Source organism: Pangasianodon hypophthalmus, chromosome 16 (assembly GCF_027358585.1).
Source record: "Pangasianodon hypophthalmus isolate fPanHyp1 chromosome 16, fPanHyp1.pri, whole genome shotgun sequence".
Taxonomy (NCBI): domain Eukaryota; kingdom Metazoa; phylum Chordata; class Actinopteri; order Siluriformes; family Pangasiidae; genus Pangasianodon; species Pangasianodon hypophthalmus.
The window spans coordinates 24521067-24538749 of record NC_069725.1 but is presented as its reverse complement, the minus strand read 5'-3'; the positions used below and the strand labels follow the sequence as shown (position 1 = coordinate 24538749).

Genomic DNA, 17683 nt, shown 5'->3' with positions numbered 1-17683 from the left:
CCTCTCTCCTGCCCAAACTAACATGAGGACTTCTGTCTTTACCCCATTCCTCCAAACATTTGTGTCCCCACTGGAATTAGACCCTGGGGTTTTCTTTATTTTCATGAAAACCCCCCTCTATCTCTTGCTTTCTCTCTCTCTGTCCATCTGCGGAAATATAATAGTAATAATAATAACAACAGTGTGTATTGAAGAGACGTTAGCCAGATGCTAATCAGGCCAAAGTTGTTTGAGCGGTAAAGCAAAATAATCAGAGTAATCACACTTCTCTTCTCACATTTGTGTCTTTATTGATGTTGGAACTAAAACCACCATCCTGTATTCCATAAAACGTTACTTTTTTTTTTGAGATCTTCAGGAAAGAAAGCACTTTTGCTTCCAGTTCCCGCCCAGAACCATCTCGGTGTCCCTGAGTGACTGACACAGAGGTTTTTTATTTTATTTTTATACAACTCTGGACCAACTTTAAGGAATTCTGCACCACACGGTACAAAGTCACAGGATGTTTTCAGAGCTGCAGATCTGCGCTTTGTTCTGAAACGGAGACTTAAATTGTTCTGTTGCATTTTCTCTTTGGCTCGGTTCGCTTTCACAAGGCAACATTTGAAAGCGTAGAAAAATGTGTTTACGCAGGTCACATGTGAGTAAACTGTCCTCTCATTGGTCAGCGTGCATGTATTTATGTTCCTGGGTTCTGCTCATAGCGCTTATCCATCACAATGGATAGATAGCAGCTCCGCGAACTTATTGTAGCTTTCTTTTTAGCTGTAGTTATTATAATTTATCAGTTTGAGCGGGAATCAATGTTTCAAGGGGCGATTAAAGCCCATCATCCTGAGACACACCTTGTAAAACTCAGTGGTTTTTTTGAAAGTTGTTCAGAAATATGTTCATCACACCAAATTTCAGTGAGACATTTTTTTGGTCTTTGGTCCAAGTTAAACCGCTATTCATGTTGCGATCCTTTAGCAGAACAAATATGCTTTTTATGTAATGCAGTTCCCATCATGCATTGCTGTACAGGTTGGTTCGTTGGTCTGCTGGGTCGGATTGCTTTCTCACCAAAGCGAACCGCTCCAGAGTTCGTTTGCAGTCGAGACCACTTTGTTCAGGTGTTCTCGGACCGATTGTTTTGGTGCGGATCCGAGCGTGATTGCCGTGTTCATATACGTCTAAACGAACTGAACCAAGGGAGAAAACTCACCAGGTTCAGAAACAAATGCTCGAAACAAGCCAGATGTCAAAACATTAATGTAAGGAATTTTTCTAAACATTCAGTCCTTGACAGGAAGTTGGAGAGTTTTCCTGAGTGAGATCAGGTCTGGATTTTCTGAGTGTGAATGCGCAGCAGCTTTACCCTACACACACACCAGCATGTCACAAGTCGCTTGTGTGACTGAGCCGTTACTGTTGCTCTGTTTTTTTTTTTTAGCTCTGGTGAGAAACAGTAAATGTATAGCCTACTGCCTTCTATATGATTTATAAACACCGCTTTTGTTTACAATGTATTTATGTTTGATTTGCATGTTACGTGCTAGACTTCGTACTAACTTTATCTATTCAGACGTCACTCTGTCGCTGAAATTGCGGCTTCGTTTTGCACACATGCATAGAAAATATACAGTCGCCTGTCGCTTTGTACGCTTTGTAAGCATGAACAGTGATAAAGATTTCTGTGAGGCCTTTTTTTTAACGTTAGTGATTGTTTCAAGAAATGCTTTCGGTTTACACCGCATACCCACAGGAAGAGAGGGCAGATCACTTCCTGTTTACAGAGGTTCTACTTCCTGTGTTTAGGGGACTCTTTACATGAAGCTCCTGAGAACTTTAGAGGAGTGGCACATGATAGCTTTGCAGCTCAATCCTGAAAGAGCACACTATTTGTATGTGTTTGTGTGTGTGTGTGTTAGTTACAGTGTAATAAACTAACATCCACTTGCTGAGGAGCACTTGTATCAGTTAGTGAATACACACAGGCTACTGTTTAAAGGGTTCCTGGAGCTAAAACACACACACACACACACGCACACACACAGAATGTGTCTCAGATCTGCAGATACAATAAAACATCCCAACGGCACATTAAAAAGCTTTTAGTGGGCAGTAAATCCATTAGACAGATGTTTAAAAAATAAAAAGTCTGTGTGTGTGTGTGTGTGTGTGTGTGCGCATGTGTGTAATCTTTATCTCAATATAATCTAATCCTTATTTTTTAATGATAATTTAATCCTGCTCTGTATTTCAATCTAATCCCAATTCTCATCTTTATTCTAATATTTGCTCTGATCTAATCTAATCCCTATGATAATCTAATCCTTATGTACTCTTTCATGTTTATGATGATCTAATCTAATGTAATTCTAGTCTCTACCTTAAAATTGGTATTAGATTAAGTCGAGGTACGAGTTAATCCTAATCTAATCTAATCCTAATATCCACCTAATATCCTCTAACGTCTACCCTGTTATAATCGTATCCTCATCTCTACCCTGATCTAATCTAATCTAATCTAATGCTCAACTTCACCCTGATTTTATCTAATCTAATAAAATATAAAATAATCCTCCTCTCTACCCTGATCTAATCTAGTCTTTATAAAAAGGCTGTTATAACCAAATCCTTATCAAAGCCTGATCTAATCTAATCCCAATATCTAACCAAATCTAATCCTAATATCTAATCTGATCTAATCTAATCCCAATATCTAACCAAATCTAATCCTAATATCTAACCTTGACACTGGTGTAATTACTGGTTACAGTGGGATAGGGAGCAGGAACTGGAACCTCTGAGACTCTGAGAATGGAGCTCTGGAGCCCCTCATTTTAGGTTAAAGTTAGCTAGCTAACCAGTTGTGTACTAACTATGGATTCACAACAGACAGCGATGCAGCAACACTAACAAACTCAGTACAGCGGTCAGACAGTCCTGCAACTGCTGGATCACCTCACTTTTACACGTCAAGTTACCACAAAGATGCTAACCCACTCATCGTTTACCACAGAGAGCGTACACTGGTGAAAACCCCACACAGCTAACAGCTCAAATATTAGCCCAATGCTTTATACCTGCTGTTAAGCTTTGCTGAGGGAACAAACACGATAAAGCCTATATTTTAATAAATGTCATTATTTTCATTGGCAGAGAAATTTTCCACAGTCTGTCTGATATTTGTGTTTAACTCCCCGATGTTTCTGGGAAAAAGCTCTTTCCCATATCAGCAGAACTCCTGGCTGAGTTGGTGTTATTATTTCAGCCATCACACACTGAACTGCTACTTCATGTCAGCTTTCTGAACACACAGGCCGCATTTTTCTCTCATTCGCTCACGAAGGAAATGGAGCACTTATCTCTATAATTTATCTTCATATTTCATTCTTCAGTTTCTCCTTCTCTCTTTTCTGTCTTTTATTTAAATCATGGCTCTGTTCTGCATCATGAGTCGACCCTAAACATAACCTGAGCAGCTCCTCTTCTCTTCTATTAAAAACTGGCTTACATTTAAAAGAAAAGCCTCTGTGAAAACCAGTCCCCCTCTTTTTAACGCTCCATCCATCTGTGAGGAATTAACCCTGTGGAAATAGTCCAATACAAATCCATCTGTTCATATGCGAGACTCAAGTTATTTATTTTTTTTTTTGAGCTCATTCTAATATGTTATCATTGCTGTAGTAGCAGCTTACACAGTCTGTGTAATAAACTGATACTCATTACACTGGTGACATTTCCTGTAAGGACATGTTTATGTAACATTGATGGAAGGAGTCTCCAGTGTCAGAGCTCTGTAACAGTCAGAGGTAAAGCTGTAACTTTAAGTTTTCTGACATCTTCAGGACAGAGGAGTTTACGCTTCTTTGCGGTTTCTCACTAACATGACAAGAGAGAGAAAAAAGAGAGGCTGGTGAGGGAAGGACTGTTTATAGCTGCTATGACGTAAGTGAGAACAGGAACTAACTTTTTTCATGGATGTTCATAAAACATAAAATGGACAAAAAGTATGACATGCCATACTTTAATAAATGAAAGATTTTAATTGTTGGCAAATTGCTGCGGTGTAAAAGGAATAAAACTTGCTCTTATAAATCAACTTTGTGGTGGTAAACGACCCCACTCTCACCACTGAATGATGCTGGAGCAGAGAGTGTGTGTGTGTGTGTGTATGTGTGTGTGTGTGTGTGTGTTAGATTCAGAATAAATACGCAGAAGGCCAGTGGCAGGTAATGACATATATTAAAAAATTAGTTAGATAATTAGCTGAATAACACTGCTGTAATTGTACATTTCCCTCAGCTGGTCTCCATTCTCCTTAATCTTACAGTGTGTGTGTGTGTGTGTGTGTGTGTGATTATAAAGTTTATATTAAGATAAATAAGGTTTTTCCTTCCAAGTCATGACTCAGTGATGAACTCGGAGGTTGTTCCAGAGGTCAGCTCATTTTTTAGCTTTAAAATGGAAAAGGGAGTGACATTGAATTATTAACATGGCGGTTCCTTTACACACTCAACAAGTGCACACACACACACACACACACTCTCTCTCTCTCTCTCTCTCTCTCTTTCACACACACACACACACACACACATTAAACTTCACTACAATTCACAACAGATCAGTTGAGGCCTCATCAATCAAGCTGTGTATGAAAACATTTGATTAGGGCTCGTGATATCACAATGTTACAGCAGAGAGACAGAATCTGATTATAAATCTGCATCGCTGCTCTGAACAAACTCTACTGGACTGTACTTACCTAAAACTGATGAGTAAATATTATACATATTATTAGGATGACAAATGAAGTGAAGTGACTTGTGGCCAAGTACAGTGACCCATACTCAGAATTTGTGCAAACACACACACACCATGAACACACAGGGTGGAAGAGAGCGCTGGTCATTCACTCCCCCCCACCTACAATCCCTACAACATTAATGCTGAAATTTTAACATCTACTGAAATTCAGATTTTCTAAATGTTTTTGCTAAACAGTTATTGTGTAAATTGATGAGGAAACATGCAGGAATATGTGCATGTCCTTTATGACTTTATTTTTATTACGTTTTTAGGTTGTCTGTTTGTTATTCTGTCCGAGATTCTCGTTAACGTGATATCTCACTAACGAGTGGTTGAATGTTTGTAGGATTTATATGGAATGATCTTTGTAAGCAGCAGATGACCTTATTAGATTTTGGAGTTGATCTAAACAGGGTCAAGGTCACAGCAAAGTCAGATGTCTGAAATAGGTTTTTTTTTCTCAATACCTTCCTTCCTGTTTGAAGTAAGTTCCTGTTGGTGTGGAGTTTTACTCGTGTTGTAGTAGAAATTATTTAAACAATATTGCACGAGCAAGAGTGTGGTTATCCTGAATAGTACAATAGTTCTATAAACAATAAATTAATATGAGGTAAGTGACATTTTAGACACAATATGGCCAAACGTTCTGTTACTTTTGCTCCGGTAGCGGAAATAGTTCCTGATGTCGACTAGCCTGCTAGCTCACATGGATTTGTACATTCCCGTTAAAGGTGCTTCTGGTAAAATTGGCTTCAAGTGATGATCTTTTATATTTTATTTAATTTTTTTATTTTTTGCTTTTTTTAATTTACGCAACCACCAACAACATACGTAATCACACACTAACCCAAAAGGTACAATACTACACGTGTACAGACAGAGAGAGAAAAAACAAAACAAAAACACCAAAACCCAGAAGGAACAAACATAAATTATTGTGTACATATAAAAAAACATTTATGAAAATCATGAACAAAATCAGGTATCAGAGTCGATTCAACCCACTTCAGCTATAACTGATTTTGAAGCTAACTTATGAAAGGCCGCCACATTCCAGCGAACTCGGAGCCAGAACCCTGCAAGTTCAGTCTTATTTTTTCCAGACTTAAGAATTGTAGCGCATCTCTAGCCCACTGTTTAAAAGAAGGGGGAAGCCTGGATCCAATTGAGCAGAATCAATCGCCTCGCCTCTCCAGCAGAGAAGTAAACTGTGCAGTTGATATCACTTTTTGAAAGAGTGGTCTTTTCACCGATAATTTAAAAAAAAAATTTTTTTTACTAAATATCTTAGAATAAGACTCAAAAATCAGTGACAAGAAAACAAACAGTCTGAGACAAAGCTAAAACATGTGAGCAAGTGTAGCAGGGGATTGCATGCATCTTGAACAAGAGGGGAAGCATTTACATTTTAACTCAAAAGTTATATTCCTGAAAAGTATCGTTTGCTGTGTCTGCTAACTCTACTGTAGTAACCGATTCGAATTAGGAAGTGGAATTTTACGTAGCAAACACAGACAAGAGAGTGATCCACACAGTGAAATGTCACGGTGCCGTTGCAAGGAAATACAGGCACTCTTGGAACGCAGCTCGACCAATCAGATTAGCGGACCACAAATAAGAAAAAAGTTAGTTCCTGTTCTCACTTATGTTATAGCAGCTATAAACAGTTTTTTTTATTCTCTCTTGAAGTTGTTACCGAGAAACTGCAAAGTAGCGTAAACTCCTCCGTCCTGAAGACTCGAGTCTCGCAGATGTTCTCTAAGATTAAATGTAACTATAAAAAATTAAAAAGTGCAATATGTTGCTCATTAATAAATTTAAAATTGTAATCATTGGCAAGTTGCTGTGGTGTAAGAGGAAAACATCTGACATACCAACTCAAAAACTACTTAAAATACTCCATTTTAAAATGTAGTTCTTTATTCGTTTATGTATGTATTGTTAATATTGTTAGCAGTTGTGGTTAAAGTCAGAACTGCAGCAGTACTCTCAGCACACACACACACACACACACACACGTCCTTGTGTACATGTGATTCAAATACTGCACATTATGATTATTGGAAATTAATAAATGATCATGTGCATGCTATAAACTGCCGTAATTTGCCCAGTGATTTCACATGGATCATGTTTAACAAAGTACCAATTAAGATGAAGCTGTAAATAACAACTTTTTTAAATGTGTGTTTGTGTATGTGTTAAACCACACAGTTTCAGGAAATCCACTCGTCTGAGATCGTGCTAACTCAGCAAAAACTTCACAGCCACTTCACTTCCTCTCATGGTTGCCATGACAACCTGTCCATCACCACCACCCACAATCAACTCCCATCCCAACACACTGCACATGATTACCGCTAATGAGGCACTCGTTTATTTACTTTCAATTAACACAACTGATGTAAATCTAATAACTGCTCCACTTTTGCGTTTCTTTTCCAGCTGAGTGGAGAGAACACAGACTCGTTAAAATTCAACAACAACAAATCTATTAAGTTTAATGAATTTACAAAAAACTATTGAAAGAAAAATTGGATGTAACCTCTTAATAACGTTCTGCACTAGACCGAGATGATGGACCACCAAGTGGACATCTCACTGAGCCAGTGCAAACACACTACTGCACTGAAAGTGAGACACAGCCCCCAACTGTTTTCTCCTAAACTCAGTTCTATTTCTAATGATTTCTATAAACTTAGATCACAGTGGACTGATGATGGTGTTTATGTGGCCTATATAGTGAATAGGGCGTGTGGTTTGTGAAAATCACACTCATTCTTCACATTGTGAATCTCCAGTGTAGGGTAAAGGGCACGGTGTGACTGCAGGCTTCCATTCCAGCCAAATCAGAGGCACAACTGATTAAACAAGTGGAATCAGGTGCTTGGTTGGAATGAAAGCCTGCAGCCACACCGGTCCTTTGTGGATAAGATTGAAGATCCCTGGTGTAGGGTGTAGGATGTAGGGTGCAAGGTGTAGGAAGCAGGATGTAAGGCGTATGGTGTGGGGTATACAGTGTATAGTGTAGGATGTAGGGTGTAGGATGTAGGATGTAGGGTGTTAGGTGTAAAGTGTAGGGTGTAGGATGTAGGGTGTAGGGTGTAGAGTGTAAAGAGTAAGATGTAGGATGTAGGGTGTTAGGTGTAAAGTATAGGGTGTAGGAAGTAGGGTGTAGGATGTAGGGTGTAGAGTGTGAAGAGTAAGATGTAGGATGTAGGGTGTTAGGTGTAAAGTATAGGGTGTAGGAAGCAGGGTGTAGGATGTAGGGTGTAGAGTGTAAAGAGTAAGATGTAGGATGTAGGGTGTGGGGTATATGGTAAGGGATGTAGGGAGTAGCGTGTGGGGTATAGGGTGTTGGGAATAGGGTGTAGGGTGTGGGGTATAGTGTATAGGGTGTATGGTGTAGGCTGTAGGGTGTGGGGTATAGGGTGTAGGGTGTAGGTATAGGGTATAGGAGATAGGGAGTAGAGTGTAGGGTGTGGGGTATAGTGTATAGGGTGTATGGCGTAGGCTGTAGGGTGTGGGGTCTAGGGTAAGGGATGTAGGGAGTAGCGTGTGGGGAATAGGGTGTAGGGAATAGGGTGACAAAATCTAAAGAAGCTTGAGGGTGTGGTTTTGTACGGTTCAGGTGAGGTGTAAAGTATAGGGTGTAGGAAGCAGGGTGTAGGATGTAGGGTGTAGGGTGTGAAGAGTAAGATGTAGGATGTAGGGTGTTAGGTGTAAAGTATAGGGTGTAGGAAGCAGGGTGTAGGGTGTAGGGTGTGAAAAGTAAGATGTAGGATGTAGGGTGTTAGGTGTAAAGTATAGGGTGTAGGAAGCAGAGTGTAGGATGTAGGGTGTAGAGTATAAAGAGTAAGATGTAGGATGTAGGGTGTAGAGTGTAAAGTATGGGGTGTAGGAAGCAGGGTGTAGGATGTAGGGTGTAGAGTGTAAAGAGTAAGATGTAGGATGTAGGGTGTAGGGTGTGAAGAGTAAGATGTAGGATGTAGGGTGTTAGGTGTAAAGTATAGGGTGTAGGAAGCAGGGTGTAGGGTGTAGAGTGTAAAGAGTAAGATGTAGGATGTAGGGTGTTAGGTGTAAAGTATAGGGTGTAGGAAGCAGGGTGTAGGGTGTAGGGTGTGAAGAGTAAGATGTAGGATGTAGGGTGTTAGGTGTAAAGTATAGGGTGTAGGAAGCAGAGTGTAGGATGTAGGGTGTAGAGTGTAAAGAGTAAGATGTAGGATGTAGGGTGTTAGGTGTAAAGTATAGGGTGTAGGAAGCAGGGTGTAGGGTGTAGGGTGTGAAGAGTAAGATGTAGGATGTAGGGTGTTAGGTGTAAAGTGTGGGGTGTAGGAAGCAGGATGTAGGATGTAGGGTGTAGAGTGTTGGGTATAGTGTATAGGGTCTAGGGTATAGGGTGTGTGTTATAGGGTGTAGGGAGTAGGATGTAGGGTGTGGCGTATAGGGTATAAGTAAGAGTAAGGGTAAGATATTCCTTTATTTGGCCCAGCAGTGGGGAAATTGCATTTAGCAACAGTTGGGGTACAGTACAGAAAGAGTATGCACACAAGAACAAGGTAGATTAAAAACTATTCTGTACATAAATGGCTTAAATAGTGCTAAAAGCAGAAATCCTAACACAATGTAGTATAGGGTGTAGGGAATAGGGTGTAGAGTGTGGGAATAGTGTATAGGGTGTATGGCGTAGGCTGTAGGGTGTGGGAATAGTGTATAGGGTGTATGGCGTAGGCTGTAGGGTGTGGGGTATAGGGTAAGGGATGTAGGGAGTAGCGTGTGGGGTATAGGGTGTAGGGTGTAGGTATAGGGAATAGGGTGTAGGGAATAGGGTGTAGAGTGTGGGAATAGTGTATAGGGTGTATGGCGTAGGCTGTAGGGTGTGGGGTATAGGGTAAGGGATGTAGGGAGTAGCGTGTGGGGTATAGGGTGTAGGGTGTAGGTATAGGGAATAGGGTGTAGGGAATAGGGTGTAGAGTGTGGGTATAGTGTATAGGGTGTATGGCGTAGGCTGTAGGATGTGGGGTATAGGGTAAGGGATGTAGGGAGTAGTGTGTGGGTTATAGGGTGTAGGGTGTGGGTATAGGGAATAGGAGATAGGGAGTATGGTGTAGAGTGTGGGTATAGTGTATAGGGTGTAGGGCGTAGGCTGTAGGGTGTGGGGTATAGGGTGTAGAGTGTGGGTATAGTGTATAGGGTGTAGGGCGTAGGCTGTAGGGTGTGGGGTATAGGGTAAGGGATGTAGGGAGTAGCGTGTGGAGTATAGGGTGTAGCGAATAGGGTGTAGGGAATAGGGTGTAGGGAATAGGGTGTAGGGTGTAGGTATAGGGTGTAGGGAATAGGGTGTAGGGAATAGGGTGTAGGGTGTAGGTATAGGGTGTAGGGAATAGGGTGTAGGGAATAGGGTGTAGGGTGTAGGTATAGGGTGTAGGGAATAGGGTGTAGGGAATAGGGAATAGGGTGTAGGGAATAGGGTGTAGCGTGTGGAGTATAGGGTGTAGCGAATAGGGTATAGGGAATAGGGTGTAGGGAATAGGGTGTAGGGAATAGGGTGTAGGGAATAGGGTGTAGGGTGTAGGTATAGGGTAGGTAGGAATAGGGTGACAAAATCTAAAGAAGCTTGAGGGTGTGGTTTTGTCCGGTTCAGCTGAGGAGACCTCAAGAGGAAGTGTGTGTTCCTCTTATAGAGGTCATACCGTGCACTTCAGAACTGAAACACACACAGACACACAAACACACAAACACACTCACACACACAGCTTCTGCTTTTATAGACATTCTGTCAAAACAACCTGCTTCTGTGTGTGTGTGTGTGTGTGTGTGTGAGAGAGAGATGGAAACGGATGTATATAATGCTATCACTGTCAGATTCACTGTGCACTTTCTTTTGTTGTGCTCTTTTTAGTACGAGAGAGACAATGCACACACACACACACACACACACACACACACAGTCAGTGTGATGGTATGTTGGTAATCTTTTGGAATCCTGATCATCAGTATCGCTACATTAACAACATTTAATAACATGGAGCAGATCAGTTTATGCAAATTTATGCTGATTTGTGGTGATTATTAACTGTCATTAACTGTCATGTCTTTTTTCTTTCTGATGCTGTGATATAATCTCTCTTTATTGATTTATTGATATAATAATTAATGTTACAATTGAAAGATACAAAATCTGTGATAATGAACAAGACAGGAGAATTAAATAAACTTAATTTTATCTGATTTTTTTTCTTAGATTTTGTTTGTTTAACACAAATAAAATAAAAATAAGGAATTAATCCTCTCATTTTATTTCTCTCTCTCTCCTCTAGAGGGCCCTGCAGCACAGTTTCTCTCTTTTTCACCCAGGAATGAAAAGTGACTGCACTTTATAAATTCAATAATAATTTAATTAGAAGTTACTAAATAATACTAAAGATTTGTAACTTTTTTGTAATATTGTTTAATTACTTTAAATTAAATAATGTGTCAGTGTGATCTATAACCATAAATAAGTATGCATTACTGATGATGCAAAACAAAAAGAGAAAGAGGAAGAAAATTATTTAAATTAATTAAACTGAGCCGTGTTTATCAGAAGTGGGCGGGGCTTCACCCATGTGAATTCGTATTGGCTGAATGAGCTGTCAATCACAGTCCCAGGCAAGATTGGGGAGTGAGAGAGTGAGAGAGAGAGAGAGAGAGAGAGAGAGACAGCAGACGAGTGGAGCAGCGGCATGGTGCAGACACAACTGACTACAAAGAGGTAAGAGTCACACACACACACACACACACACACACACAGCTTAACTAACACCGTGTTTAATGTTTATTGTTAAGATGAAAAGTGTTAATAATTCTACACACACACTGACACTCAACACACACACACACACAGTACAATTAAATACATTAACAGCATTAACTTCTGCAGCTTTTGTGTTCAGTAGCATTTAAGTGTTAATCTAAAATTTACACTAATCTAAACACACATACACACTTACACTGAACACGCTCGCACACACACACACACACACACACACACACACACACACGGTGTATTAATAGACTGTACAGGTGTTAATTCAGTACTGGAAATGTAAATGCTGCAGATGAATTATATACTGCAGTTGGTAATTAAATACAATGCTGTAGGTGTTAATTACAGGAAGTGATAATACTGCATTCATTAGTTCCACACTCTAGGTGTTAATTAAAATGCTGTAAGCATTAGTTCAGTGTTGAATGGTTTAATTCTACGTTGTTGGTGTTAATTCATCACTGCAAATATGAATTAATGCTTGCACTCTTATGTATTAATTCAGCAGTGTACATGTTAAGTCAATACTGCCTATGTTAATTCTACACTATAGATGTTGACCCAATACTGTACGTGTTAATTCATGAATGCAAAAGTTAATTAACGTATAGATTAATTCTACACTATAGGCATTAATTGTACATTATTATTTCAGTGTTGTAGGTGTTAATTCAACGCTGCGAGCATTAATTAACATAATGCATCAATTCTATACTACAGGTGTTAATTCAGTACTGAATCCTATTCCAGGTGTTCGTGGTTTGTCTTTATTTTATTAATGTACATGTTAATTCAGTATTAGAAGTATTTACTGGCTAAGTTAATTTTCCACTGTTGATGTTAATCCAATACTGTACATGATTTCAGAACTGTAGGTGTTAATTCCACACTGCAAACATTAATGAACATATGCATGAAATACAGGTGTTAATTCTACTGAATTCTCCTTAGTGCTACACTGGGTACTTATGCCTTTATTTTCATCATGCATATGTAAATTTAGTAGTAGAAGTGTGTTAACCGACTAGGTGTAAATTCTACACTGGGGGTGTTAATTCTCCACTCTGGTGGTTTCCTGTGTGTACAATAAACGTAGAGAAATTGAGGATGTAACTGATGAAGCAAAGAGAAAAACAGAGCTCTAGTTAACACACCCTCCTAAACACTGCGATTACCATAAAGTGGTGTTTATTACACCAGTATAATATATCTAGTCTACACTCAGTGTCCATTCAACAAGCCTTCCATCACGCTGCATAAAGTATTGGCACCCCTCTTTTAATAGAAAGGGACTACAATAGAATCAGATTTTAACTTTGTCACATTTTTTAAAATTTTATTTCTTTTTTCTCCAGTGCTGCAGTCATGTAAAGGCGAACGTAGAGGACGTCCACTGAAGACTGTCCTGCATTAAACAGAGAAAAAGTGAGGAAAGAGAAACTCCCACACTGAATACACACTGCAGGAAGGTTCAGATTAGATGGAATAAATCATGGTTCTGACTGATTAAAACAACTTCAACAAAGTATTTCCACCTTTTCAGCCTTAATCTCTACTACTGACTGACCGAATGACTCGTTCCATCGAATACGATTCTTTTGATTCTTAATCAAACCTGCTTAAGTGAATCAAAGTGGCTGAGTTTAGATTCATTTGATTCACCACTCAGGTCGGTGTAGAGACATATGAAGGCTACAGTAACGCACGTTTGTGACTTTATATGAGCGCCGAACAAACTTTCACAGCATACAGTATATTTTTTGGGAAAGAAATAAACTACCTTTTGTATGCTAACTGCTAACCTAGCCAAGATCACATTTACAAATACAGGCTATTCAATATTCTTGCTTGTGAATTGATTCATCCAATTCACTTTTGAAGCAACAGTTTAACAGAATTGATTCTTTTACTCATTCTCATTCATTATTGAACCCATTGATGATAAAACTTTTGTAAAATTTTGGATTCGTTATTCAAATCAATTTGCTTGATTCACTTAAAAAGTGTTTAATTAAAAAGAATTGATTCATTTGTCCAGTTTAATCACTAAGGAAATTACTACTAACTATTTTTAAATTGAAAAATGACAACGATACGTTTGATTTATTCATGTTTTCGATTAAAAAGTATCAATTTGTTTGGTGAGTCTCGTTAAACTCATCATTAAATCTTCTGAAGACATGGATGAGGAGTGGAAGGAGAGGGAGCGCAGCAGCTTTTGCATGCTGAACTGGGAGCAGGTGAAGCGTTTGGACACCGTCCTCACCGAGTCCATCCCCATCCACGGCCGGTGGAGTTTCCCCACGCTGCAGATGAAGCCGCGGGACATCGTTAAGGCCGTGCGATGCAGAATGGCCGAGCAGAACATCTGCGTACGCGAGGTTCGGCTAAACGGTTCGGCCGCTAGCCACGTCCTGCACGAGGACAACGGCTTAGGATACAAAGACCTGGACCTGATCTTCTGCACCAAGCTAAGGGACGAGATGGACTTCCAGACTGTCAAGAACATCGTGCTGGATGCTCTCCTGGACTTCCTGCCCGAAATAGTGAACAAGACCAAAATAACGCCACTCACACTAAAGGTAACTCGACTCTGTCCAAAACACTCGTCTGTTGACAATTTTATGAAAAACACCCAATTGGTAGAACAGAGAAAATGTTTTCTAATGAGATGTGATGTTAGTGATTATTTTATTGTGAATGTTTGTATGGAGTTATTGTATGGAATATGCATTACCCATGATGCAATGCTGGTGCACGTACTAGACACTGGAGACTCCTTCCATAAATGTTAAATAGACGTTGTCATGTCAATGATTACACACACTCTTTATTATATTTATGTAGAGCGTTCGCTGAACACGTCCTTGTGAAAGAGCTGTTAGAGAAAATTAATCAACACCTTCTGTAATAATGCATTAGAGAACTTGTGGGTATGTGGAAGGAAGCGGAAGTGATAAGGGAGAGAAAAACACTGGGTTCTGCTTTCACAAGTTGCTCCTCGGTGCAGATGAAGAGCGATAAGTTCACCACTTCACGCCTGTCTGTCTGCGCTTTAACCAAATCCACTACACACGTTCTAGAAACCTAAACAAACTTTTGTTTAGTGCTGGATTCAGTCAAAGTTATAAACGTCTCTCGCTCTGTTTCTTTCTCGTTATTTTTCGTTTTCAGGACTCGACACACCACCTCTCACGCTGAGTCACGTTCCCTAACGTGTGATAATCATGTGATGGAGGAACAAGTCTCACTCACAGACATTACGTCATCTAGTGACTTTATATTTCTACACCGAGTTACCACTTTATTAAGTACACTCGTAGGACATTTATGGGTTCCGTTAGAGAGCCAACCAAAGAACTGTTAAAGGTTCTGGACTTTTGTAGAACAACAGAAATCTTCCCCATCAGAAAAGGTTCCACACTAGAACCCTTTTAGGAAGCCAAGAACCTGTTAAATTACCCGTTATGAGTCTGTGAATGTACACAAGTGCAATACTTCTGTGAAATTTTAAATCTCCCTCTCTTTGTGTGTCCCTGTCTCTCACTCTACTCCCTTTTTCTCACTTTCTCTCTCTCTATTCTTTCCTCTCTTTCTGTCTCTCTCTCTCTTTCCATCTGTATGTTTGTCTCTCTCTCTCTCCCTCCCTCCATCTCTTTTGGTCTCTTTTTCCACATCTCTCTCTCTCTCTCTCTCTCTCTCTCTCTCTCTCACTCTCTCTGTCTCTTCACCTCTCTGTCTCTATCTGTCTGACTGTTTAACTGTCTCTCTCTCTCTCTCTCTCTCTCTCTCTCTCTCAGGAGGCGTATGTTCAGAAGATGGTGAAGGTGTGTAATGACTCGGACCGCTGGAGTCTCATCTCTCTGTCCAATAACAGCGGGAAGAACGTGGAGCTGAAGTTCGTTGACTCTCTGCGCCGTCAGTTCGAGTTCAGCGTCGACTCCTTCCAGATCCGCCTGGACTCGCTCCTGCTGTTCTACGAGTGCTCTCTGGAGAATGTCATGAGCCTCTCGTTCCACCCATCTGTCCTGGCCGAGAGCGTGTACGGTGATTTCTCCGAGGCCCTGGATCACCTCCAGCAGCGTCTCATCGTCACGCACAACCCTGAAGAGATCCGCGGTGGCGGCTTGCTCAAATATTGCCACCTGCTTCTGCGAGGCTTTCACGCCCCAAACCGCCGGGAGAAAGGCGAATACCGTGAGCTGCTACAGCGCTACATGTGCTCGCGCTTCTTCATCGACTTCCCACGTGCATCTGAGCAGCATCGCAAGCTCGAGTCCTACCTCCAGAGCCACTTTGTCGGGCAGGAGGAGTGTAAGTTTGCGTACCTGAGCACGCTGCACAGCGTGGTGCGCGAGAGCAGCGCGTGTCTGATGAACCGCGAGAGATGCCGAGTGCTCGAGATCATCGCTGCGATGGCTGTGAGAGCGCTGGCTGAACACAGCGACGTCCCGAATGTGGAGAACGTCACGTGCTACTACCAGCCCGCTCCTTACGTCAAAGACGGAAACTTCAGCAACTACAGCGTGGCTCAGGTGCAGAACGTGTACACCTGTGAAACGGACCAATCAGGACAAGTCTGGCTCTGTTTGTTCATCTGAGACACGTGCTGAAAATATAGTTATATGTCAACCAATCAGAGTGGAGCTGATGATAGACAGCACCACAGACCAATCAGAATGACTTCTCATGTAGGAAGAGAAAGATCAAAGCCAGACCTTTAAGGAAGCAGAAGAAATCCCAACCAATCAGAGATCAGCGATTGTAAAGCAGACCAATCAGGACAACTGTGGTTTGGTTTGATCTGCACAAATCCTTTTTTATCTGAATTATGTAATCCAGTTTAATTCACCTGAAGCCACCAATCACAGAGCGGGAGCCATGTGATGAACAGGAAATCGACCAATCCGAGAAAAGCTTTGTTTTCTGAGCTGAACATTGGATTGTTGTACACCTTTTTTTATGCACTTTAAAAATACGAAGCAGAATTCAAATCCAGAGATGTGAACATTCTTTTATCGTTTTTAAAGAATTATCATCATTTGGGACACCTTTTGGTTTGGTTTCTGTTGAAGCAACCAGTCATGAAGCAGGCGTCTAATGATGACATCAGAATCGAACAATCACCATGACCTTGGTTTGGTTTGGTTTGTTGGCCTGAGGGATTTTTTGTTTTTAATTTCCAAGATAAAAATATGGAGAAGAATTCAAGTCCACACCTTTCTGGCTGTAAAACAACATTCATAAATTACTTTTTATGCAAGAGAGAAAGAGGGAGAACGTGATGGTGGGAGACGAGAACCGAGAGAGAGGAGAGAGAAGGTCACTCAGTTCAGTTTCCAGTGGACGCCAAAATCTGAAGAAACACCCGTCACACCGGCAACATGAGCCTGAGAGCTAGAACCCAGCTCTGATTCTGATTAGGACCATAAAGAGAGAGGAGAGAGAGAGAGAGAGAGAGAGAGAGAGGGAATATTCCTGCTAGCTTTGCTTTGGATTTAGTACAAACATAAAAATGTCATGTTCACACTGCAGCAGATTTGTTCTCATTTTAGCGTTAGCCGAACTCTAACATGCACGTATACTAAAATCGAGAATTTTACAGATCTATCTGTGATTTTTAAGATTTTGAGCCATAATTTTTTTAACTCCAATGTCAATGCAAATACAACTTTCCAACATACTATATATCTCTGTATAACTATAAACAATATTCGCAGATATATTTACTCATATTTTTGCCAAAAATGTCAGACCTTTAATTCCGAAGTCTCAGAATGCTCATTATATTAATGCGGCTTATTCACTGAAGCGATGTATGTACTGATTTTTTTTCCTTTAAGTAGCATATTGTCTGGATTTCTTTAAGACACCAAACAGAATACAGAGAATTCTGAGACTATAAGTGCCTGTAACGGGACAAATGCAACAAATCGACGTTATGAAAGGACGTGTTTGAGTGTGTGTTTGAGAAAAATAGGTTTGTTAGGCATTATTATAATGGTATAATGGAATATTATGGGCGGGGTCTCCTCTGCTGGCCTGCACGGGCTGTTAATTGCATTAACAAAGGTGTGTGTG

General features: G+C 40.5%; 1 protein-coding gene across 2 annotated transcripts in view; it reads left to right on the top strand.

Moving 5' to 3' along the window:
- Positions 1–11368: 11368 nt before the first annotated feature.
- tent5ab (terminal nucleotidyltransferase 5Ab) overlaps positions 11369–17683 on the top strand; it is a 7312-nt gene continuing 997 nt past the window's right edge. Inside the window, exons 1-4 of one of the 2 annotated variants that reach the window (XM_026921293.3) lie at positions 11369–11548; positions 12958–13027; positions 13781–14184; positions 15403–17683. The exon at positions 15403–17683 is cut by the window's right edge and continues 997 nt beyond it. In XM_026921293.3, the coding sequence (XP_026777094.1) occupies positions 13783–14184; positions 15403–16203 (1203 nt within the window). In that variant the 5' untranslated portion in view covers positions 11369–11548; positions 12958–13027; positions 13781–13782 and the 3' untranslated portion in view covers positions 16204–17683. Of the gene's footprint in view, positions 11549–12957; positions 14185–15402 lie in introns of both variants that reach the window. The other variant, XM_053240997.1, reaches the window with a different exon arrangement.